This window comes from Pipistrellus kuhlii, unplaced genomic scaffold (genome assembly GCF_014108245.1).
Source record: "Pipistrellus kuhlii isolate mPipKuh1 unplaced genomic scaffold, mPipKuh1.p scaffold_m20_p_91, whole genome shotgun sequence".
NCBI classification, from domain to species: domain Eukaryota; kingdom Metazoa; phylum Chordata; class Mammalia; order Chiroptera; family Vespertilionidae; genus Pipistrellus; species Pipistrellus kuhlii.
This window is the reverse complement of record NW_023425597.1, coordinates 237,462-261,238: the sequence shown is the minus strand read 5'-3', so window position 1 is coordinate 261,238 and position 23,777 is coordinate 237,462. Positions and strand designations below refer to the sequence as shown.

The following is a 23,777-nucleotide window of genomic DNA, read 5'->3' as shown; positions in this document are numbered from 1 at the left end:
CGCACTGTGTTCTCTTATAACACAGAAAGAGCCGTCTGTCTGCCGGCCGCTCGCCCCGAAACGTGCCTTTCCGCTGCTTTCCCCTGCTGCGCCCCCCGCCCGGCCCCTCGCTCCCTCAGCCCCCGCGTTTCTGTAAAGCCTCCCACTGTGTGCCGGGCCCCTCCTCCCCAACCCCGCCAACGGCCAACGCAGCCGCCCCAAACCGGTATAGAGCGGCCTAAACCGGCCTCAGAGCCCCCGAACTGGCCTCAGAGCCCTCAAACTAGACTCACTGCTCCCCAAACCGGTATAGAGCAGCCCTAAACCAGCTCAGAGCCCTCAAACCAGACTCACAGCTCCCCAAACCAGCTCAGAGCTCCCCAAACTACCTCAGAGCCCCCCAAACCACCTCAGAGCTCCCCAAACCAGACCCAGAGTGCTCAAACCAGACTCAGACCCCCCCAAAACCAGACTTAGAGCTCCCCAAACCAGCCTCAGGGCTGACCCAGGGAGCCAGGAGCTTCCTGTGGGCCCCACAGACCCACTGAGCATGTGGGGGCTTTCGGGAGCAGAGACAAAGAGTTCCGGGGATGGAAGCTGCTGCAGAGCCAGGGGCTCCCCAGCCCAGCGCCCTGGCAAAGTGTGGCCACAGCCCCGTGGCCTCGGCCGAGCCCTGAGGGGAGGGCTCTCTGTGCTTCTGCCCCTCCGCACCTCCCGTGTCCCCCCAAGAGCCAGCCAGCACACATGTGGTGGAGGGGAGTCTGACAGCTTTATTCACAGACCCCAGGGGAGGAGGGCCGCGAGGACAGGGACACAGGGGATGCTCGGGAGCCAGCCCCCCGCCCCCAGGCCTGGGGACCAGACGCCACCACGGGGGCCGCCCTGGCGGGTGGTCTCTGCCTCGGGGGGCCTCTCCGGCTGCTCTACTTCCAGCGCCCGCCGACCTTGCCCTTGGCCGTGGCCCCGGCCTTCTTGCTGCTGCAAACGGGAAGCAAGTTGGTCTTGAGCGTCGGGGTGTCTAGGACCCCAGCCGACCCCTTCCCCATCGCCAGGCAGCCCCTGGTCCTCACAGCTCTGCCACCGGGCTGCTGCCAGGGTGGGGGGCCTGGCTCGGCCCCTGAAGCCCCTGGCACACATTCCTGGCGCCATCCAAGCAGCGACTCACCTGTGCTGGGCCGGGCCGGGGCTGGGCGGCTTCGTGCAGAGGCAGTTAGAGTGTTAGGAGAGGGGCTGGCACAGCGCTGGGACCCCCCACCTCGGCTCTCATGATGCCCTGACCCCAGCCCTCCCCAGAGCTCCCTGCAGAGGAAAAGACCAGCCAGGTGGCTCCTGGGGCAGCGGGTAGACAGGCCTGGGCTCTGGACTCGGGACCTGGGAGGCCTCTGCCTTGCTCCAGAGTCTCGGTTGCTTGACCCCTGGTTAGAGCCAGACCTGGGGTCAGGCGGTCCCCACCGCTGGGGGGTCCCCAGGGCCTGCCCCTCTGTCTGAGGCACTCTGCATGCCAGCGCACCCGGGGCAAGGTGGGGTGAGGACCAGGGCCTGGGGGCGCCGTATCGGACACCTCTGTGTGGTTCCCGAGGCCGTGCCCTCGTCCCGTCCTGCAGGGAGCAGCCGAGGAGCTCCCACATGCAGGTCCCCGCATACACACCCATGCACATGCACACGCACACGCACACACATGCACATGCGCACACGCACACCCTGCTGAGCAGCCCTCTCTCGGGGGCCTGCGTCAGCCCCAGCCCCACACCACAGAGCCGGGGTGAGGGGTGGGGGGAGGGGGCCTGATCCGGGGAGCAGCCAGGAGGCAGAAAACCCCTTAAACCCTCCAGCTCCACACTGCCTGCACTCTCTGGAGGGTGACCACTCAGGACCCAGAGCCCAGAGCAGCCTGGCTCTCTGGGGCTTCCCGGCACCGTGGCCACAGGGCCCGTGGGCCTGGGGGGCCAATCGTACAGACAGGCTCACTGTCCTGAGGAACCGGGGTCACAGAGCGTCTGGTGACGAGGCCCAGGCCTCCTCCTTCCTGCCCCAGGTCGCCAGGAAGGGACACATGTGCCCGCTGCTGGCCTCCCCCACGTGCTGTCCTCCCTGGCTGGGCAGTGTGCACAGGGGGCTGGGGTTCAGGGTGTGGGCCCCCATGTTAGTGTGAGCGGCCAGTTAGTCCTGTCCCTGCTCTGCCGGAGGCCGGCGGCCCCGGGACTGGCTGGACGCGCCGGGCCCCTGGGCCGTGTGCCTGCGCAGAGCAAGGCGTGGGGCAGGCTACTCACTGCTTCTGGGCCTGGTCGATGCGGCTCCTGAGGTTGGTGATCTGTGAACAACACGGACGACTTACCGCGGCGAGTCCGGACAGGGCACGCGGGCACGGCCACACGCTGCCGCACGCAGGCCTTGGCCTCGGTGCCCACACGGGCCGCACACACGCTCCCTTACTGTGCCTGTGGCTGGAGGACGCCGGCCGTCCATGGCCCTGGGCTCTGACTTACTGCCGCTGGTGCACTGAGGCCGGGCCGGGCCACACAGCAGCTCCGGAGCTGGCACTTACCTTCCTGCCTCGGCAGGATGCGGGCACGGGCATGGCGGGAGGGAGGCTCGCCGACGCAGCCCCTGCCTCTGGTGGCTCCTCGGCCCGGTGGCCCCCTCCTCTGACCGCTCTGGGGCAGGGCACGGCCCGTCTCCGTCTGCCCACAAGGAGGGCAGGCTCGCCCGGAGGCAGGCCGCAGAGGCAGGAGCGGGGAGGCCTCCGTCACCTCCATGCCCGCTGCCGCCGCCATCCTCTCTGACCCAGGGTTTGCCATGCGAGAGGCTCACCGTGCACCACATACCACGAGCCTGGGCCCGGGGGGCCCGGCTACTTACAACTTGGCCAGCATCTCCACTCTGGCCCGGGCAGTCATGATCTGGAAAGACCAAGACGGTTACGGGCTGGTGGGCGGCCGAGGCCAAGGCCCCACCAGGCCCTGGGCTGGCCCAGGCCAGGACCCTCGTGCCTCTTCCTGCCCTGGGACCCTCAAAGGCAGTGCCCAGCACCTCAGGAGGGAGGGCCCGGCTGGTTCTGGGGGCGTGAAGCCCGTTCCCGCAGGCAGCCCAGTGGGGAGCGTGGAGAGGGGGTGCAGGAGTGTGTGCTCCGGGGCAGGGGTTGGGGGTGCAGGAAGGTGGGGTGATCCTCCTGCTGTTGGAGACGAGGAAACCGGGTCTCAGAAGGACCGGGGACTTGCCCGGGGCACAGGGCTCCGGAGAAGGAGGCAGGATTGGCCCAGTGGTGGGTTCTGGCCCCCAACACCCTGTAGGCAGTGGCTGGTGGAGGTGGCAGCCTGGACTGGCCTCCCCAGGGGCCCGGGGAGAGCGCGGGGAGGGCACCAGGCCTGGCGGTGAGGCTGGACGTGGCTGGGTCTGCAAGCGGCCTGCTCGTCAGCGGCACCGGCACCGTTCCCAGGGGCACGCGGACGCGGGCCAGGGCCGGGGTTGGCACAGGGTCCGCGAGCCCCTCTCAGGAGACTCCACGGGGCTGCCCTCCACAGGGGCACCGTCACAGCCCCGCCCTGCCCCGGCCCGGGCAGCAGGGTGGGGTGCAGAGCACCCTGTCTACTCTGAGCTGAGGAGGGGACCAGGGGCTCCGAGGAGGCAGAGCCTGGGACTTGGTTTGCAGAGAAGGCCTGTGAGAAGGGCACCCCGGAGCCAGGGCACCTCTTGCCACCCTGGGCTGGGCGCGTGGCACGGGACCCGTGAGAGCCCCGAGGGCTCAGAAGCCAGGCCTGCACCTCTGCCCGCCGCTCCCTGGGGCCACCCTCGGAGCAGCTCAGGGCTCAGGGTGGCCGGAGGAGCAGGGTCCGCCGGGGCCAGGCTGGGGGACGTGGGCTCGGCCGGCGGGAGAGACCGGGATGGCCCCGGTAGCCGTACTCACATCGTATTTCTGGCGCTTCAGCTTCTCGGCAAAGTCGTACTTGTCGGTCTCCAGCTGGTACAGCGTGTCCCACAGCTCCTTGGCCTTGTCCCTGCAGGCGGCAGCGTCGGGCTGGGCCGGCCGAGCCCCGGACAGCGGGGCACCGGCCACCTCGTCCCCCTCCGGCCACGCCGAGGCCGGCCCCAGCGACCCCGAGGGACTCCAGGGCAGTGGGTTCAGAGCGGGCTCCGCCCTCCTCCCCCCGCCCCGGGCACAGCCCCTCACCTCAGCTTGTCCTCGCTGAGGTGGTCGATGTTGAGCGGCTTGCGTCTCTCGGCCAGCACCTTCTTCTTCATCTCCCGGGCGGTCTGCTTCTTGCCCCTCTTCTGGTCGGCCTGGGGGACACGGCCGAGGGGCCGGATCAGGAGGGGCCGCCGCTCGGCTCAGCCCCGTGTCCGGAGGCCGGAGGTGCGGGGAGCCGGCACGCCGGGCTCCGAGCCCACGCTCACCTTGGCCAGGTAGCTGCTGTAGTTGGCGCCCATGGAGGACAGGGCCTTCTTCTTCTTCAGGTCGTCCTCGGCCCTCCTCTTGGCGTCCTCCTCCTCCCGGCGGGCCTTCTCCTCCTGCGGAGACCCCGTCCCACGACTTCAGAGGCTCCGGTCCTGGTCCGGGTCCACCCTCTCCCAAGGGCTCTGCAGGGCACTGGTCCCTGAGGCTGGGGACCCTCAGCAGCAGGAAGAGCAGGGGCCCTGGTGAGCCTGTGGCCCGTGGCCCGTGGCCCTTGGCCCGTGGCCCGTGGCCCATGGTGGGGGGCAGGAAGGTCCCAGGCCTCACCGCCAGCCTGTTCTGGCGCTCCCGCTCCTTCTCGGCGCGGATCCTCTGCTGCTCGGCCCGCTCCGCACGGCGCTTCTCCTGCGGCCGGAGGGGTGGGTCAGCCCTGCCTGGCCTGCCGACCTGGCCCCTCAGCCAGTGACCGCCGCCCACCTTCCCCGGGCTGCCCACGCTGCCCACGCACGATTCTCTCCTTGAGCGCAATCAGCTCTTCCTCCTCCTTCTTGCGCGCCTCGAAGTGGCTGTCGATGAGGGCCTGCAGCTCCATGAGGTCCTTGTTCTGCCGCTTCTTCTGGATGTCCTGTGGGCGACGTGGCCGTCAGCCCCTCCCTCCCTGCCCCCCCATCCCGCCCAGCCCCCCTGGGCTCCAGCAGAGCAGCCCCGACCCCTCCAGCGACGAAGGATCCCAAAAGCTGAATGCTACGGGGGAGCCCCAAGTCACAGGGGAGGAACAGGAAACCCCACCACCACCCGAGGATGAGCCCGAGTCTGCACAGCGGTGACATCATCAGGAACCCTGGGATGGACTAGCTCTGACAAGGCCCTGTCACCATCCTGACATGTCCTGTAGGAGCCAGGCAGAGAGGAAACTGGTGAACAAGATAATTTGTTGGAGGGACATATGGATGGTGGATGAATGGTGGATGGATGGTGGATGGTGGATGGATGGGTCAATGGGTGGATAGATGGTGGATAGATGGTGATTGGATGGTGGATGGATGGGTGGCGGTTAGATGGTGAATAGACGGGTGGAAGGGTGGTGGATAGATGGGTAAATGGGTGGTGGATGGATGGGCGGTGGATGGATGGGTAGGTGAGAACATGGTTGGTGACTAGCTGAGTGGATGGGTGATGGGCAGGACAGATGGAGAGAAGGGAAGAGAAATGTCATGAAGGGAGAGGCTCCCTCTTGTCCAGGCATGAATGAAAGCAGGACTGCCTGGGGTCAGGGAGCCCTGGCTCGGTGTGACTGAGAGGTGACCTTGTCAGGCCTGTGGCCTGGGGTTGGGGACGAAGACGCGTTGATCCAGGTCCCACAGACTTACATCGAAGTCCACTTTCTCCCCTTCCGGGATCTTGGGAGCAGTGAGTCTGGGAAAGAGAGAGGTTTGTGAGAAGGGACAAGCGGGGACCCCCCAGGAGAGCTGGCCTGGCCCAGGCTGGCCTCCCACCCTCTCACCCTGGCCCCTGGCTGAGGGCACATGGCATGACCTCTGTCTTTTATTTGTTGTTAAGTTTTTAAAATATGCTTTTATTGATTTTAGAGAGAGGGGAAGAAAGAGGGAGAGAGCTAGAGACACTGAGGAGAGAGAAACATCGATCGGCTGCCTCCTGCATGTCCTCCACTGCGGGTCGGGCCTGCAACCCGGCCCCTGCCCTGACAGGGAATCCAAACAGTGACCTTCTGGTCTACGGGATGGCGCTCAACACCTTCATCTTAACGGATGGGTAACCCCCCCCCCCCCCCCCCAGAGAAGGCGTCAATCTCTATGTCCTTCTGGGTGGCCCAGTCCTGTCCATCTCGAGGGCTTGTCCAGCCCTGTCCATCCGGGGGGACACCCTCGGTTTCCTCCTCAAACAAACAACTAACGCCGGGAGGTCAGGCCAGCGGCAGGGTGGTCACTGCAGGCGCCGTGGGGGTTGTGTGTCTCCGTGCCCAGGGACGGCCCTCTCGACCCTCTGCCTTTCTTTGTCCCCACTTTCATCTTTCTTTCTGGGGGCCCGGAGGAGGAAGGGGGGCTGGGCAGAGAGCAGTTTGAAGCGAGCCCCCACCACCCCCCGCCCGCCAGCCTGCCTGCCCCGCAACCCGGAGGCCCTCCGCCTCCCCGCCCCCAGCCCCAATGCATTCCAGATGGAGCAAAGAGTTAAAACGACAACAGCAATTTTTTAAAACAAGCCGTTGAAGAAAGAGGAACTGAATATCGATCAAACTGCTGGACCGGGAGAGGGTTTTCTGAGCTCAGAAGGTCCCGCTGAGGGGGAAAGGTAGCCAGATGACTCCACGCAAATGAGAAACTTATGTTATGTGAAGAAAGGCGGCCATGGGAGAGACGGGGGGAGAGAAAACCCAGCCCAGGCTAGAAAAACATTTTCGGCAAACACAGAGAAGACTTATATCCTTATGCAAACGGATGATTAAGAAAACAGAGCGGCTGCCCGCCCGAGATAAATGGGCAGAGGCCATAAGCCACGGCCCTCCCAGGGAAGAAAGAGGGTCCAGTGTAGCGAACAGGGGGGCGCTGTGCCTGCTGCAATCAGAGGAATGCTGGGAAAACAGCCCTGAGAGGCCCCTCTCATCCATCAGCGGTCCCCGGGGCCCGGCGGCGAGGGGCGCAGGCCCGCTCACGTCCACGCCGCCCACCGGAGACCGCGCTGGCAAGCCCCGCGCGGAAAGCTGTTTGGCGGGGACGTCAAAAGCCTTAAGAGCTCCTACTCTTTGACCCATTAATTCCAGTTCTGGGAACGGGGCCTAGGGAAATAGCCAGGAGAGACAGAAAACGCTTTCCGCCCGCATTATTTATGACGGTAAAACACGGCGCAGCGGCACGGCCGCCGGGGGGACGGTTAGGAAAATTATGGTTTGTCCGATGGACGGAATATTATGTGGCCATTGAAAATATTTAAGGAGACGGTGTAAAAACATGGAAAAATACTTATGAATGGTGCTACATTTTTTAGGGGGAAAAAGGCAGGGCTCAGGGCTTTCTATAGACAGGGCCTGGGGTTTTGAAAAACAGTCCTGGGTTTAAATCTTTTTTTCCGAAGCCCGATGCATGGAAAGGCGAGGGAGAAATAAGCCTTTTTTATTTTCCTCCCCTTGCCCGCAGTCTGGCTGGCTGGGTGGGAGTTATAGATGGCTTCCCCCCGCCCCCTCCTTCTTCAGTGGGCTTTTATGTATTTTCCAAATTTCCTTTAATGAGGTGTTTTATTTTCATAATGAAAACACAAACATTTTTTTGAAACTAGAAAATATCTTGTGATCCGGCAGCGTGGCTCAGAACCGCTGACAAATAACGTGGCGGGGACGGGAAAGTGCTGGCGCGGCGGCGCCCGGCGCCCCCGCGGCCCCTCGCGGGCGGGCGTGTGCGGGGCCCCGCATTCCAGCCTGCAGAGCACACAGGCACGGGCTGCGGCTGACGTGCTTATCGGCGGAGAAGTCAGAACACCGGATTAAAAAAACATCCCTGAAATCTCACAAATGCGATAAAGGCGGGAAGGACCCTCCCAGCTGAGGCCCCGGCTCCAGGCCGGGGGCTCGGAGGCCCGGGGGCAGCGGGAGGTCACGGAGCCCGGGTCCTGGGCCCCCGTGGAAGTTCAGGGATGAGACCCTCCTCCCATGCACCCCACTCTGGTGCCTCTATCCTGTCTCAGGCCCTGCAGGGCCCCACCACACAGGGGGGTTGTGAGGGAGGCCCGGGGGGGGGGGACCTGGAGGGCCATGGGCCCCCCTCTCGAGGCTGTTTCTCCCCGATTTCTGGTCCCCCTTCCTTCCTCCGGCTGGGCCCCCTGCAGTAAGCCCTCCTGGCCTGCACGGAGTGTCCAGGTCAGAGCCGACCCCACGGGGCTCGAGTCTGTCTGTCCATGGGGACAGAGCACCCAGGGCCCAGGTAGAGTCTGGTCCTGGGCTATGGAGGAGACACCGGCTGCCCCAAATCAACCCCTCCTCCGAATGCCTGAGACTCGGGGCAGCTAGAAGGTTCCGCCCCAGGTCCAGGAGCAACAGAGAGGCCACTTTCTCTTGGGGTTCGGGCGTCAATGCTTCCCCCACAGAGCCAAAGGCAGCGTCTTCCTCCAGGGCACATGTGTCAAACACAAGGCCCGCGGGCCAAATCCGTCCCGCCAGGCCTTGCAATGTGGCCCGCACCGCGCTGTCATCACTGCACTCCGCTGCGTTTCCATCACAATGACAGTTTATGACTGTTCAGTAAACCATTCGGCCCACGATTTAGGCTGGATTTTAGATTTTGGCCCCTTCTCTGATTGAGTTCGACACCCCTACTCCAGGGGCACCCGGACCCCAGCCCTGGGGGTGCTGTTTTCCTGGGTGACCTGCTCCCCAACCAACCTGCACACTCAGCTGCCCCCACCCTGGCTCCAGCCTCACACCCCAGCCTGTGACCCCCATCCCGGCTCCAGCCTCACACCCCAGCCCACGACCCCCCCACCCCGGCTCCAGCCTCACACCCCAGCCTGTGACCCCCACCCCGGCTCCAGCCTCACACCCCAGCCTGTGACCCCCATCCTGGCTCCAGCCTCACACCCCAGCCTGTGACCCCCACCCCGGCTCCAGCCTCACACGCCAGCCTGTGACCCCCACCCCGGCTCCAGCCTCACACCCCAGCCTGTAACCACCACCCCGGCTCCAGCCTCCCACCTCAGCCTGTAACTCCCACCCCGGCTCCAGCCTCACACCCCAACCTGTGACCCCCCACTCCAGCTCCAGCTTGGCCTGGGCCCACACTCACTTGGGTCTTGGCTTCTCCTCTGGTCACCACCGCACCAGCAGCGTGGGGAGAGTGGAGGGGGAGAGAGACCACGTGAGGCTGGGGTCCCCACCTGCCTGCAGGCCCCTGCCCCCCCCCACTGGCTGCTGCTCTGTAGCTGAGCCCACGCCCACTCCACCAGCCCCCCGGGGAACAGGGCTCGCCCCCACTCTGGCCTGAGGACGTCCCTGTGGGTCCTGAGGAGGAGAGGTCGGGGGACCAGGACACAAAGAGGGAGAAGGGGTGGCAGGGAGGAGGAAGCAGAAGCAACGAGCACTTGGGGGGCAGAGGGAATGGGGGGGAGGGAAAACCAGAGGGGCAAGAGGGGACAGAGAGCTGGATGAGCACAAGGAGGTTTGACAGAGGAAGAGGGACGAGGGGCGAGCACCCCTTGCCCAGGCTCCTGCCTGCTGGCCGGTTCCCACGACCCCTCCCCGCCCCCCGGCCTGGGACGAAGGCCGTGCCGAGCAGCCTGGCCTGTGCTTGGAGGGAGAGGGACGGAGCCGGGCGGACGGAGCGCGGGCGGGCAGCGGCAAGCACGTCCTCCCTGTCCGGCGCCATCACAGCCCGAGGCCCTTACCTTCCTCGTCCTCCCGCGCCTCCTCCGCGGCGTCTTCGGGCAAAGCGCACATGCGAGAGAGGAGCCGGGCGCTGCGAGCGCTGGGGAGCCGGACGGGCAGGGACGGGGAGGCAGGGACGGGGAGGCAGGCCGGGCAGCGCCTGGGCCTCATTAGCCAGAGGCGGCTGGGCTGGGGGGGGCATGCTGGGGGCCGGGGGGCCTGGGAGACACCCCCCTGCACTGGGGCCTGAGGTGAGGGGCCACCCTGGGTGGGACACTGAACACCTCCGCACACGGTGCCCTTGGTTCTGGGGGGCTGTTCTGGGGCCCGGCTGCTGGGTTTTGAAACCCGGTGGGTCCAGAGCCATCAGGTTAGTGAGGCCTGCTGGTGCTCGGGCGAAGCCCACCAGGCTGGAGCACCCACTATGTGCCCAGGGCGGGGGCTGCCTCCCCAGGGAGCTGCCCCTGACGGGAGGGCCTTCTCTCTCTTCCCTCTGCTGCGGGGCCTGCAGGCCGGAGCTGCCGGCCGACCGGGCTGCCCTCGTGTAGGAGCTGCTTCCTTGGACCCTCGGCACCCAGGGCCCGGGGAGGTCCCGGCTGGCTGCCACTGCCCGGGTCTGCAGCTGGCCTGGCCGCCCGGCTGAGAAACCCGCTCCGACCCCAGCTCCTCCTCTGCCCTCGGCCGCAGCCAGCGGACCCCCGGGCGTGGTGGGGTCCGGCCTGGGGTGCCCCTAGCCGGCTGTCCCTCATGATCCCCCAGCTCAGGAGCGGCTCAGGATGCGTAGGAGCCAGCAGACAGCGGGGAGCGGCTCAGCCTGGGGCGGGGTCAGCTTACCTTCCTGGACCTCCTCTGCGGGCGGACGGACGGATGGACGGACACAGCACATGTGGGGAGAGAGGGGAGAGGATGGCGGTGACTGGGGGCGGAGGCAGGTGGGGCAGGGACGGCAGGGGCCGGGTCAGAACCACGCTGTGAGTAGGTTACGCGGCCTCTTGTTCCTTTGGAGCCAGGCTCCTGCTCCACCCTCACACGGCCACGTGTGCACACGCACCCACACGGGACTGAAGTCACGGCACATACCTGGTTCATGAGCTTCAGGGGCTAAGGAGGGCGCGGAACAAGAGGCAAGACCGCGGGTCAGAGGTCAGAGGTCAGAGGTCAGAGGAGGGAGGATCCGAGGTTAATGGACACAGCCGATCACCACACGAGAGAGAGGGTCAGTGGCGGCCGGCCGAGGGGGAGCATGCAGGAGGCGAGCGGGACATGGTCAGTGCTGACCCGGGTGCGGGCTCCCCAATGCTACCCCTGCCTCGCACACGGGGAAACCCAGACTCTATGGGAGTCTTCGGGCCCTGCCCTCGCTTCTGTTCTGACTTCCACGCTCGGGCCTGGGGATGGCGCTGAGGCTCTGGCCAGTCCTCACGCCCCTGGGAGGATGGCCATGCCGGGCCCGGAGGCCACGCTCTGGGCTGCCATGGGGTGGCACCAGGAGCCGGGACGAAAGGGCCTCCTGGGCAGGGTGTGAGGGGCCAGGGGCCCATGCACGGGCCCCCTGCTCACCCAGAGCTGGTTGGGGGCCCTGATCCAGATAAGGGGTCACCCACCGGCCAGGCCTCGTCTCACATCTGGTCCATCTGGTCCAGCAGCGCCCTCCGCCCCCTCATGACCCACCCAGGGGCGTGCCCAGTCCTCAGGGTCCCCCCAATCTGGTCAAGCGTGGGGAGCGGTTAGTGTGTTATGTGGGGGCCACATGGGGGCCCCTTGGCTGGCTGGTGTGTCTGGGCCCTCGCCCCCCACTCTTACGTGGGCTCCAGCCAGGCCCGGGCCCCCATGGGGACCAGAAGTCCTGTTTGCCATACCTTCCTCCTGGACTTCTGCGGCTGAGGGGGGCGGGCAGAGGAGAGAGGAGAGGGTCAGGCGGGAGCACGCTGCAGCCCTCCGGGGGGGCCGCCGTGAAGCCCGCACCCGCCTACTCACCTTCCTCCTGGGCCTCTGAGCAGAGCAGCCGGAGCCGAGGGCGCAGAGGGCACAGGGGAGAGGGGGAGGGGGCAAAGGACAGTCGTTAGTGCCAACGGGGCTGGGGGAAAGGAGGCCGCACGGGCAGCAGCTCAGAGGCTGGCCTCTCTGCCTCTGCAGGGCCACCTCCTCCGGGCTCTGGGGGACCCCACGTCCGCTGCCGCCCACCCCCAGAGGTGAGGACGGGGACGAGACCCACGCGGTACAAGAGAACGCTGCCTGGTGGGCGGCCTCGGGGGTGCCCCAAGGGGACCCCGTGAAGGACCAGCTCCCCAGGCCCACGGCCCTGCTCCGAAAGCCTCCACTTTCAGCAGAAAGAGAGCTGTTTCCCCCTTGTTCGGGGGGCCGAGTGCTTTCAGATATTTTCGGCTCGGAGCGTGCTGAGGGCCTCCCGGGAGGCCGGCTGGGGAGGGTGCATGCAGGGGCGCGTTCCCAGGGCCCCGCGGGCCTCAGCTCCGCTCCGCTCCGAGGAGCCTGAGAACCGCCTCCCCGCACGGTTCCCAGGTGCGACCGGCAGCCCCGAGGTTCCCACGGAGGCAGGGCGGGCGGGCGGGCGAGGGAGGGGGCTCCGGGGGTGCCCCGAAGGTTACCCACCTCGGGGGTGGGGCGGGGGCGGAGGGTGCTGAGCCAGAGCGAGCTGGGGACTGGGGGGGGGGGGGCGGGCCTGCACCCGGACCCTGAATGTTAACGAAGGTGAGGATGCTAATGGCCGTGTCCCAGCCAACGGCTCACGCCGGGCGGGTGTGACGAGGGTGAAGGACTGATGAATGATTAATGCGTGTGCACCTATTAATCGGTTAACGAGACGGGAAGGCGGCTGTGACTGCAAACGGGAATTAATGGCGAGGAAGGAGGGTGGCTAGTGGTCGGGCTCCGAGGGGCCCGTGGGTCCTCAGGCCGAGCGGAGGGCGCGGGGGAGGAAGGTCAGGGTTAGGGGCCCCCCTCCTGGGGCCGCACACTCACCTTCCTCCTCGTACTGCTCTGCATGGGGAGAAGAAAGGACAGAGCCTGTTAGTGGGGCGGCCCTGGGCTGGCCGGGCCCAGAGGAAGAGGCAGCTCTGTGGGTGACAGTGGCCTGAGCACCTCTGTCCCACTCGGGGTGCATGGCGGAGAGTGATGGGGCCTGCAGAGCGCCCTGGGACCGGGCTGCCCGACAGCCTTGGGGTGCAGGCGGGGCAGGGGCAGGCTGGGCGAGGGGCAGGCTGGGTCCGGAAGAGCCCCCCATCTCGAGGACATCAGCTTTCAGGAGGAGGAGGCCTCGGGTGCAGGCGGGGTTAAGGGGAATCTAGGGCTTGCAGGCAGGGGTCCCTGGAGAGCCATGCCCAGGGTCACCCAGGTCCCTGGGGGCCGCGCAGTGGGGACGCAGCACGGACACTTACCCTCCACCTGTTCACTGTGGAGAGAGAGAGGGACAGAGCGTGAGGGGCTTTCGCTTGGCTAGTGGGGGGGTCTCACACACACAGCCAGGGCCTGCAGGGGGCAGGAGGCTCTCCGACTGTTACTCACACTTCCTCGTCCGACATGGTGGCGGGGGTTTCTGCGGGGAGACCAAGGCCCGCGTTAGAGCTGCTCTGTCCTCACCGAGGGGTTAGGGGTTCCCCTGGGGAGGGGCTAAGTGGGAGGGGACACCTGCGGGCAGGGTCAAGGGCCACTGCTCTGGCCTTGTGCAGGCCCCTCCCACATCAGGGCCCTCCCCACCAGGCCTCTAGCCTCCGCCAAGGCCCAGGCCGAGGCCCACCGCCCTGTCCTCCGACCCTGGCCCCAGGGATGTGGAACGCCGGAAGCTGGCGCGGCCTACTGCCCCCACCCCAAGCAGGTCCTGCCGTCCATGCTGTGCTGGGGGGTCTTGTCTTTGGGGTGAGGTGAGGGTTCCTTGGTCTTCCCACTCCAGCGCCCCCACAAGAGCCCGTGTTCCTGGTGTGAGCCCCACGCTCCCTTCTCGGACCCATGGGTTCCTGCAGGGACCCACGTTCTCCCAGGTTCCCCCACAGCCCTCTGATCCCGCTTCCCAAGGTGGTGCCGAGCCGTCCCTTTGTCTCTCCCTCTTCCCACCAGGCAGCCGCCCGGGCCCCGAGCTCCGGGAACAGATGGGGTCCGTTTCCCCGTGTGTGTCCCCCCCACCCCACACGCACACACACATGTGGGCTGCAGGACTGAGCGGGCGGCCCCCGCCCCCCAGCTCCCCCGCCCGCGTTCCCAGGCCCCGTGCGTGCTCTTGAGTTTGTCAATGTCTGCGGGGACGCTCTGGTCCGGGCTGCACGTGTCCAGGTGCGGCCGGCGCCGGGCCAGCGTGCTTGAGGACCGTTTTCCGGAAAGCTGGCCCTGCTCACGCCCGGGGCGGCCAGGGGCCTGGGAACGCAGCTCGAGCAGCTGCAGGAGATTGCCGGCCTGGGGTTTGAGACAGCCCAGCGCCTGACAGCCCATTACAGCTCACTTGAAGACAATAGTTATGGCCCCCCCGGGGGAGCTCTGTGCAAGAAAAACAGGCGTTCATCATCGAAAAATGCGAGCACGTCGCATTGCTAAGGTGGGAGCAGCTCTGCAGAGCCCCGGTCAAGAATGCGGCTTTTCCCAGAGCAATTTCAGCTCCATGCATCATTAAGCAGCAGCTCCGAGAGCCCTCCAGGCAGAGGGGCCCTTCCCTCCCCAGCCCGCTTCCTGGAATCCAAGGCTCCCCCTGTTACAGCCTGTAGCCACGTCCTCAGTTTGGGGGAAGAAGGGGGATCACAGCTCCTGAGCCTCCATTCCCCCCACACACCAGCCTTGACCTGGGGCCACGCTCTGGAGGGTCCCGGGGAGCCGGGGCCTAGCCCTGCTGTGCCCACCTCTCACCCTGGCAGCACCCAGCACCTGTCGGCCTCCTTCAGAGTGGCGGGCACAGCCCCAGCCCGGACTCGGGTTATTTTTAAGGAGCTGGTGGCAGCTGAGGGGTCTAGAAATAGGCACCCGGGTCAGCCAAGACGCCTCTGCCCAGAAACTCAAGATGGTGGGTGGGAGGGGGGCTGCGGGGCAGCTGCCTGCTCGGGCCTTTGCCAGGCCAGCCCTGCTCCGTGTCCCCGTAGGTCCACAGACCGCCTGAGTCCCTCTGTCCTTCTGGAGGAGCCTGAGGGGCATCCGGAGGGGGGCACAAGGAGGGTGCTGGGGCAGGGACGGCACAGCACAGTGGAGAGGAGCCAGCTGGCCCAGAGGGTGGAAATAGCCTCTGAGGTCAGCGTTCCTTGGGAGACACCCTCCCTCCTTCCGGGGTGACAAGACATAGCTAGGGGGGCGGGAAGGGGGACACAGGAGGCCCTGCCACTCACTTGCCGTGGGCCCTGACCTCCCCCCGGCCCTGTCCGCTCCCGTCCTTGGCCACCGGGGTCCTGGCCACCCTGCCCGGGGCCATCCTGGCCGCCTGGGTGAGCCCCCGCCTGGGTGTCGTCTGTGCAAATGGCGGCCATAGAGCCATGGCCACCCGGAGCCAGAGCCTCAGGAGGCAGCCTTCCCAGCCGCTTTGTCTCCGAACCCTCAGCTCGCTTCAGCCCCAGCCTGGGACCCCCCACCACCAGGACCTCCCAGAAGGTCCCCCACTTGGGCCTCCGCTGCCTCGGGGGCACCCCAGTGTGCTTCCCATGGTTCCCCTGGCCTCCACCCTTTGAGACTCCAGAGCTGGGCAGCCTGTCATCCCGGTCCCGGGACCCCAGTCAGTGCCTGGGGCGCAGCTGCCCAGGCCCCGGCCCTCAGGCCCGGCGGCCGCGGCCGCGCCCGTGTCCCCACCTGGCTGAGTCTGGAGAAAAGGCTGCAGCTCCCTGTGGACAGGACCGGCTCGGGTGCTGCCCTCTCGGCCCCACAGCCTTATGTTGTAGTGACACTCGATCTTTCCCAGCAGCCCATTGGCTGGGGCCGGGCGGCCGGGGCTGTGCCCATCCGGGTCCCTGACCAAGTATAGGAATAGCCCAGGAGGAGCCCAAGGAGGCGAGGAAGGGGGCGCGTGTGCTGAGGAGCGGGCCGCCCGCCGAGCCCAGGAGGTGTCTGTCAGCTTCTATTTTTACTGCCCGGACAGCGGGCGCATTCTCAGCGGCCGAGGAGGATGAAGGAAGGGATTGAGTGCCCTCGGGGACACACAGGGTTCTCCTTGGGCCGGCCTGGTGTGGGGTCCCCGGCCCAGGCGCCCCTCCATTCCGGGTGACCGCGGGGTGCACATTGCACAGCGCCCCGGCCCACCAACCTGCCCCTCTGAGGAAGCGGCCAGGGCTTGGAGACCCCCGTGGCGGGGAGGACCCCGAATCCTCAACCAGCCCCCCTCGAATGGAGGTCACAGCAAGGCCAGACCTGGTCCTGGGCACAGGCCCCTGAGGTGTGGGGAGTGCTCAGGCTAGAGGGATGAGCAACTGCTAGTCCGCAGGTCAGGGGCCCCCTCTGCCCTCAGCCTGGAGCTCCCAGCCCACAGGGGGCTCGGCCGTGCCCCTGGATCCCTGGGTGGCACCCTCCAGCCAGCACACAGCTCACTCGGCCTCCAATGGTCCCCACGGCCCGGCCCCTCCAATGAGGGAAACCGAGGCCCGGAGGGGGGGAGAGCAGCCTGGTACCTTCCAGACCCCGGCTCAGGCAAGGCAGACACAGACGAGACCGCTGCCCTCTGGACCTCGGCGGCCAGGGTGGCAGGGGGCCTGCTGGGAAGCTGGCGTGCCCAGCCCTGCCCCCCTCGGTGCCCACCTCGGAGGCCCTCGGAAGGTCTTGGTTGCACCCGTGCAGTCCCTGGAGGTCGGCGATGAAGTCGGGGACCTAGGGAGGCAGGGACATACCGTGGTCCCTCGCCAGAGGAGGCAGACGGAGACCCTCCATGCCCACCTCCCCAAGGGCCCTGCCGTGGGGCCCCCCAGAGGCCAGAGCTGCGGGGGCTGTCCCTACCCTCCTGGGAAGAACTCTGGGCTCCTCTGGCCCCACGGTGTCCCCTGCAGCGGTCCCGGTCCTTAGTGGGCAAGGTCTTGTTGGGCCACACGCAGCCCTGACCCTGGGCCCCTTCGCACCCACTCTCTGCCCCTTGGGCTCTGGAAGCCCTGAGTGGCCCCCTCCTCAGATCAGCTCCTCTCGCTCTGCCAGCAGCCCCAGGACCTCCCCACCCACCGAGGCTGGGACATGCACCGACAGCACCGGGGCAGCTGGCTGTCTGTGGGCCATGCTGGAGCCCCAGGCACCCAAGGAGCTGCCCGCTGCCCGCTGCCCCTCACCCCGTGCCGGGCCCAGGGGGCTCCCACCGGCTGCACCTGCAGTGGCCCCACTCGGCCAGCAGAGGAGGGTGGCTGCCCACTCAGCCGCGCGGCCCCTGGCAGGTGCTCTCGGTGAGCGGGCTGAGCCAGCGTGTGGGCGCTGAGGTCAGAGGGACGGGGCAGGTTTTATTTTGGGCATCGGTGACCTCCCCTCAGGCGCCAGGCCCACGGCACGGCAGGACACACCAGCGGGCACTGCTGGCCGGGCTGCGGGACACCGAGGGCCTCCACAGGTAATCCACACTCGTCCCCGGGCCTGGCAGCTGGGGGAGTGGGAAGGGCACGGAGGCAGGGGCAGGGACGGTCCGGCCCGGGTTGTGGTGGTGACTGGTCTTCACTCCAGGAAGAGGGTGAGGACTGATTGCAGGTAACGCCCGGGACAGTGTGGGCAGGCTGAGCAGAGCCGGGGAGGGCGGCCCCCAAGGGTCTTGGTGCCAGCTGTTCTTGGAGTGACCTTGGGGAGGGCAGGGGTTCCTAGATCTTGGCCTGGCCCCCAGGATGCATGGTTGGGGTATTGGAACCTGAAAAGCTTGAACAGGGCCTGAGAGCCCCAAGCTGACCTGGGTGACTGCTGGTGCCTGCTGGGCTGCAGCTGGCAGGCCTTGGGCTCTGGCTCTGCCAGGCCAAGGTGCAAGCTGCTGACATTGCACTTTCCCATCCCCATGCAGCTGCCGCCCCACAAGCCCGGTGCCCGGGCAATTTAAAGGCTCTCTTCCTCCCATGTGTGGGCCCTGGTGCCCAGAGCAGGGGGGTGGGAGGAGGCCTCTCAGGTAAGAGAACAGATGGCAGGGCCTCAGTCCAGATGGATGATGGATGGATGCACAGACAGATAGGTAGATGGGTGGGCGGATGGATGGAAGAATGGATGGATGGATGGATGGATGGATGGATGAATGGGTGGATGGGTAGGTGGATGGATGGATGAATGGATAGATGGATGGATAGGTGGATGGATGGGTGGGTGGGTAGATGGATGAATGGATGGATGGATGGATGGATGGACGGACGGATGGACGGATGGATGGATAGACGAATAGGTGGGTGGGTGGGTGAATAGGTCGATAGATGGATGGGTACACAGACAGGTTGATGGGTGCACAGACAGATAGGTGGATGGGTGGGTGGGTGGATGGGTGAGTGGATGGATGGATGGATGAATGAATGGATAGATGGGTAGATGGACAGGTGGATGGATGGATGGATGGATGGATGGATGGATGAATAGATAGATGAATAGATGGATGGATGAGTGGCTGGATAGATGGGTGAATGGATAGATGGATGGATGGATAGATAGATGGGTGGGTGGGTGAGTGGACAGCCAGCTACCCCTTGGGCAGTGATCCCTCTCAACCCCTCAGCCTCAATGGTTGACATGTTCTGATCCCCTGGTCCTGAGTCAGTGCAGCAGTGGGAATCTGTGATGCTCAGACTGGGCCAGGTATGGACAGCCCCGACAGGGCTGAGAGGTTCAGAGCAGTGTGGCTGGTTGCCTCCCTGGCCTCAGAGGTGGGCCAGAGTGAGAAAAAGTGCCAGGAGTTTTTCGGGTTTAACACTTCTGAGCCTATATGTTTGCTCTGTCTTTTGGGAGGCTGGCAGGTTTTGACCACAAGGACTTCAGCAACGGAGGCTCTGTGCAGAGCCAGACTAGAACCCAGCATCCAGGCCAAGGTCCCGCCGGCTCTGCAAGGGGCTCCCCAGGCACGGAGGACACAGGGCCCAAAGTCAGGCCAAGTGCAGAGCCCGTGAGAGGAGGGGAAGCAGGGAGGACCCCACCCTGTCTCCCACTTCACACATGTGTCCACTCACCCACCCACCCATCCACTCACTTATTTTTATACATCCACGATCACTGTCTATCTCCCTCCCTTCTTTTTCATCATCCATCCATCTATATCCATCTTCCCAACCATGTATCCACCCACCTAGCCAGCCACCCACTGTTCTGGGCAGCATGTGTTTGTCTGACCCCCTCTCCAACCCTTCTCCCATTTACTCTTCATACAACCATTTCCTGCCCACCTACCTCTCTTTCCTCTACAGACCCATCCATCCATCATCCATCCATCCGCCCATCATCCACCTACCCATTAATCCATCTCTTCATGCATCCATCCATTATCCATCTATCCATCCATATATCCATCCACTCACCCACTCATCCATCCATCCACTCACCCACCCATCCATCCATCCACTCAGCTGTCTGTCCATCCATTCATCCATCCATCATCCATTCATCTGCCCATTCATCTATCTCTTCATGCATCCATCCATCATCCATCTGTCCATCCATATATCCATCCACTCATCCATTCATCCATCCATCATCCATCATTCAGACATCTGTCCATACATCAAACCTTCACTGAGCAACTCCTGGGTGCTAGAATGGGGCTTGACTCCAAGGCAGGTCTTGTCCTCAGGGGGTGCACAGACCAGAGGGGCACACTGTTTTGGGTGCTATGAAGTTTCTCTCAGGCCAGTCAAGAAAGGGAGAGACATCACAGACACTCTGGAAGAGGGGAGCTGCCACCCACCCATTAAGTGTGGCAGGATTTAGGCCATCACACACCTCAGATCCAAGAGTCTAATCCCAGAAGCGACAGGACGGGACTGGGTGTCTGAATGCAGAGGCCAGAGACCTGGGTCCCACCATCACGCTGGGGGTGGCTCTTGCTCCGCGGCCAGCCCTGCTCCCGTGTTCCCCCCCCCCCCCCCAGTTAGTGAGCAGCGAGGGGCCAGCGTGTGGGGACAGAAAGAGCTTTATTGCACAAATGAAGGGGCCGCAAGCAGAGGCAGGGATGAGCTTCCCGCAGGCATCGATGGCTCCTGACGGGATGGCCCCTGGCTGGTGTGCTCTCTGCACAGGACACCCCTTCCTGGTGGGTGTGTGGCCTCTGGGGATGGTCCCCTCAGCCAAGCACCATGAGCATCCCATCCTCCCAGGCTGTGAGAGGCAGAGCCGGTGGGCCAGGGAGCGGAGGGGAGCGAGGCCGGAGGTCCGGGGACAGAGGCGGTGGCAGTGGCGGGTGCTGGCGGGGCGTGGGCAGCCAGGCAGGCAATGGGAAGCGGCTTCTTCGGCAGGGCTGGGTGGGCATCTGGCCGGACTCCCCGGGAGCATGGGTGGGAAGTGTGGAGGGAGCCCCCGGCCTGCACCCAGCTCAGGACAGCTGAAACACAGGTGAGGGGGTGTTAGGCTGCAGTCCCAAGAGGGCACCCTGCCCCAACCAGCCTCCAGCCGCTGCTGGTGGCCACCCGGGCCTACCCACAATCCCCCCTTCCCACCAGGAGCAGCCCCTGCCCCAGGCCTGCCTCCCCCGTGGAGGTCTGCTACCCGGAGGCTGAGCTCCCGAGCCCTGGCCTTGCTCAGACTCAAGGCCTAGAGAATCTGCCCATCACTGCTGCCTGGCAGCCCCCCAGACACAGAACTGGGGTTCCTGTGGCTGCTGGGGCCCCGGCCTCCCCGAGGCAGACAGCAGCCCCGATGGAGCCCCTGGGCAGACCCCTCCCCGGCCCCCCCATCCCTGCCTGGTGGAGCCAGAGGCCCCCGGCCTCCCTCCTCCCCCGCCCGCGGCCTCTGGCTCGGCCCAGACACCATTTGTCAATGTCCTTGCTCGCACATGGCGCCCAGAAACCGGGCGGGCGGCTTGGCCGGGACCACCCCGCCCGGAGGTCTGTGGGAAGCCCCGTTTCGCACAGCTCAGCGAAAATGGCTCCCACCGCCCGGCCCCTCGCCCTCGGAGGATGAGCCCCTCGCCCGGAGCCCCTGGCCGCCGCCCTCACCGCTGGCTCGCAGCGGACGCGCCTGTGGTCGGGCCGGCGACGGCGAGGCGCCCCTCGCGCTGCGGGCGGGCGCGCTTCCTGGCCCGTGGGCGCCGGCCCAGCACGTGCCCCGCCTGGAGCCGCCGGCGGGCCTCCGGCCCAGCTGCGCTCCAGCCCTCGCTCATCACCCACCGAACGGGGCCCCCCGCGGGCTCGCTCCTCGCCCGGGGACCGCACCGCCGCCCATGGAGCTGCTGATGCAGGCGGGCGTGCCGAGAGCCCACCTGGAGGGGTCCTTCCGGACTCTGGGGCAAGTCCCCCCTGCCCCAGAGAGGGTCCGGGGGGAAGAGAGCTGGCTGACCACTGTCCCTCTTCACCCAGAGTGCAGACATGCTCATCTCTGCCGCCTCGACGCCCCCTGACGTGGTGGGCCTGTGCCTCCCAGGGCCCCCGGCGCCCCCACCGCCCCTGCTGCCCAAGCCCGGGAAGGACAACCTGGTCCTGCAGAAGCTTCTGAGGAAGGCGGCCCGGAAAAGGGGGGCCGGGGCTGGGCCCTCAGCCCCCACGGGGGCTTTCCGCAGCTCCCTGTCCCCCGTGAGCGAGGCCAGCCACGACCAGGAGGTCACAGCCCCACACCCCGCCCGGGCCCCGCACACGGCAGCCACCCTGCCCCGCGCCCCCCACGCCCCCGTCACCCACCGTGTGCCGTCCCCCCTGCAGAAGTCCACGCTGGCTCTCAGCTTCCCTCCGCACGGGAGCCGACCCTCTCCCCTCAAGGCCCCAGGGCTCCCGCTCAGGACCCCGGCACCAGCCCAGGGGCCCAGCGGCTTTGCCCCTGTCTCAGCACCCGCCCCGGGGGACACCCACATCAGCCGGGTGCACATCCAGCTGGTGCCACCCCCAGGTGCCGGGGCCCCTGAGCCGCCCCCAATGGCCCCGGATGGGGGGTCTGGTGGCCAGGACCGAGGCACAACCCCTCGTCCCCCTGGAGCCCAGGCCCTGGTCCCCGTCGCCCACATCCGCCCTCTTCCCGCTGGGGCCCAGGAGGCCAAGCCCTGGCCGGAGGCGCCCCCTGTGCCTAGGCCGCCGCCTGGCTTCCTGGCTGTGGGGCCCAGACAGGCCCACGCCCGGGTGGTGGTGCCCATCGCGCCCACCTGCCGTTCACCGGGGCCCTCGCCTGCCCGGCCAGTCCCTGTGGCCCCCGAGGCCGAGGAGCCCCCTACAGCTGGCCCCGCCCCTGAGGCCCGGCAGGTCTCCAGCCCTCGGGGGGCCTGGCCCCCCACCTCACCCGCAGGTCCCCACCCCTGCCCTGTCCCCAAAGTGGCGCCCAAACCCCGGCTCAGTGGGTGGATGCGCCTCAAGAAGCAGCTGATGGAGGAGGTTGAAGAGGCCCCATTGCTGAGGCTGGAGCGGAGAGCTGAGCAGAAGGAGCAGGAGAACATGGCCCCCGCCGAACCGGCCCCCCGGCCTCCTGCTGACCCGGCCCCCCAGCCTCCTGCCGACCAGGCCCCCCTGCCTCCCGTGGACCTGGCGCCCCAGCCCACCTTTAACCCGGTGTCCCGGCCCCCTGCCTCCCGGGCCTCCAGGCTGTGGGATGCGGTCCTGTACCGCGTATCGGTGGCAGAGTCCCACCACCGCCCGGCAGGACCGGGGGGTGGGGCGTGCACCCTGCCCAGCCGGGGCCGCCTGCCCTTTCTGTGCCGACCCCGCTTCAATGCCCGGAAGCTGCAGGAGGCGGCCACGCGGCCCCCTGCCACCATCCACCCCGTCCTGGAGCTGAGCCCCGCGCCCAAGAACTTCAACCGCACGGCGGCCGGCTGGAGGCTGCGGTGAAGGGCGGCCGGGTGGCCCCTGAGCCTCGGACCAGATGGACAGGAGGGGCCACAGCCGGTGAAGAGGCCGCATGGACCTGGGAAAGGCTGGGGGCTGCGGGAGCCCGGGGAGGCTGTCAGGAGGGACAGGGACGAGGATGGGGGAAGTGGACGAGGCCGGAGCAGGGGGTAGGGAAGAGGTGGTTTCCATGTGTGGAGGGACAGGGGCTCAGGGTAGGAAGGAAGGGCCTGTGTCCACATGAGCCAGGACTTGGGCAGGCTGACCTCACACCCAGTACCTGCCCGGGCCTCCTGGGAGGCAGGGAGGGAGGAGGGCCACAGGGTGGGCGACCCACTGCAGTGAGTGGGAGAGGGACACAGAGGGGCCTGGGGAGGCCTCCGGCCCCGGCCCTGGCCCTGGAGAGGACTCAGTAGGGGAGGGGGGGAGGGGCCGAGGCCCCACTCACTCCAGAACACAATGGGTGCTGTGTGTGGACCCTGGGACCCAGGCCACAAATAAAAGTGTGTCACTCCGTGGCAGCGGGTCATCTTTCTGACTGCTCCGCCGATGGGAAGGGGGGTGGACGCCAGAGAGGCCGTGGCTGGGACAGGACAGGACCCGGGTACTGGTTGCTCTCAGACCCTCGGCCACTACTGGCCGGGCTTCGTCTTGTCCTCCCATCAGTTTTTTGCAACTGGCAGCGGCCCAGCCACCTCACCCACCCAGGGAGCCGAGCTGGGACCCGAGGGCCTCGTCCTGAGAGGGCGAGTGGAGTCCCCCTCGGAGAACGGCCGAGTGGCCCGAGGCCACGGAGTTGATGTCAGGGTGTGAAGAAGGCCTCCAGGAACCTGGGTTCTGGCCAGTTCTGAGGCTGGGCATTTGGCCCTCATGGGCACCTTTGCTGCTGTGCAGGCCCCTCCTCCGTCACCACGTTCCCAGAACCGTCCACGTCACGCATAGGTAGGCCGCTGCCCAGACTCACCGAGAGGGAATGCTTAGGGCCCCGAGCCCTCATCCATCAGCACCTTCTCGTACTTCCCGTGTCCGGTGGCCACAAACTTGTACCTCTTCCCGGAGGGGGTGCTCTGTCGGGAAGGAATCCGAGAGCAAAGGTGAGAGGGCCGAAGGGAGAGGCCGCTGCCTCTGGGAAGCCCTCCTGGACGCACTCAGGATGGTCCCTCGTGGCTCTCGCCTGCGG

At 66.5% G+C, this 23,777-nt stretch overlaps 3 protein-coding genes across 33 annotated transcripts in view; 1 reads left to right on the top strand and 2 right to left on the bottom strand.

The window, feature by feature from the left end:
- Window positions 1-393: 393 nt before the first annotated feature.
- On the bottom strand, window positions 394-23,666 carry TNNT3 (troponin T3, fast skeletal type). 29 transcript variants are annotated; one of them, XR_006740954.1, is made up of 20 exons: window positions 23,562-23,664; window positions 13,260-13,290; window positions 13,133-13,146; window positions 12,717-12,734; window positions 11,715-11,729; window positions 11,597-11,617; window positions 10,818-10,838; window positions 10,572-10,586; window positions 9,758-9,790; window positions 9,160-9,178; window positions 5,740-5,785; window positions 4,878-4,994; window positions 4,697-4,774; window positions 4,372-4,485; window positions 4,148-4,257; window positions 3,884-3,974; window positions 2,839-2,879; window positions 2,250-2,290; window positions 1,145-1,394; window positions 838-957 (listed from the first exon to the last, which is right to left on the bottom strand). XR_006740954.1 is itself a non-coding variant. In XM_045578223.1 (19 exons), the coding sequence occupies exons 2-19, from the start codon at window positions 13,274-13,276 to the stop codon at window positions 431-433; spliced, it is 1,338 nt and encodes a 445-aa protein (XP_045434179.1). In that variant the 5' UTR covers window positions 13,277-13,290; window positions 23,562-23,664; the 3' UTR covers window positions 394-430. The 29 variants fall into 29 exon arrangements, 28 of the variants coding, with proteins under 28 accessions (XP_045434179.1, XP_045434181.1, XP_045434180.1 ...); XM_045578223.1 differs by lacking the exon at window positions 1,145-1,394 and having other exon boundaries at window positions 394-957; XM_045578225.1 differs by lacking the exons at window positions 1,145-1,394; window positions 23,562-23,664 and adding an exon at window positions 16,449-16,468 and having other exon boundaries at window positions 394-957.
- Window positions 17,163-22,748, top strand: PRR33 (proline rich 33). Its single transcript, XM_036428781.2, has 2 exons — window positions 17,163-17,235; window positions 21,149-22,748. Exon 2 carries the CDS (start codon window positions 21,158-21,160, stop codon window positions 22,598-22,600), a length of 1,443 nt encoding a protein of 480 aa, XP_036284674.1. The 5' UTR covers window positions 17,163-17,235; window positions 21,149-21,157; the 3' UTR covers window positions 22,601-22,748.
- LSP1 (lymphocyte specific protein 1) overlaps window positions 19,752-23,777 on the bottom strand; it is a 32,279-nt gene continuing 28,253 nt past the window's right edge. For all 3 annotated transcript variants that reach the window (XM_045578222.1, XM_036428788.2, XM_045578221.1), the window contains 2 exons: window positions 23,562-23,664; window positions 19,752-20,175 (listed from right to left, as the gene is read on the bottom strand). In XM_045578222.1, coding sequence (XP_045434178.1) covers window positions 23,575-23,664 — 90 coding nt within the window. In that variant the 3' untranslated portion in view covers window positions 19,752-20,175; window positions 23,562-23,574. The remainder of the gene's footprint in view (window positions 20,176-23,561; window positions 23,665-23,777) is intronic.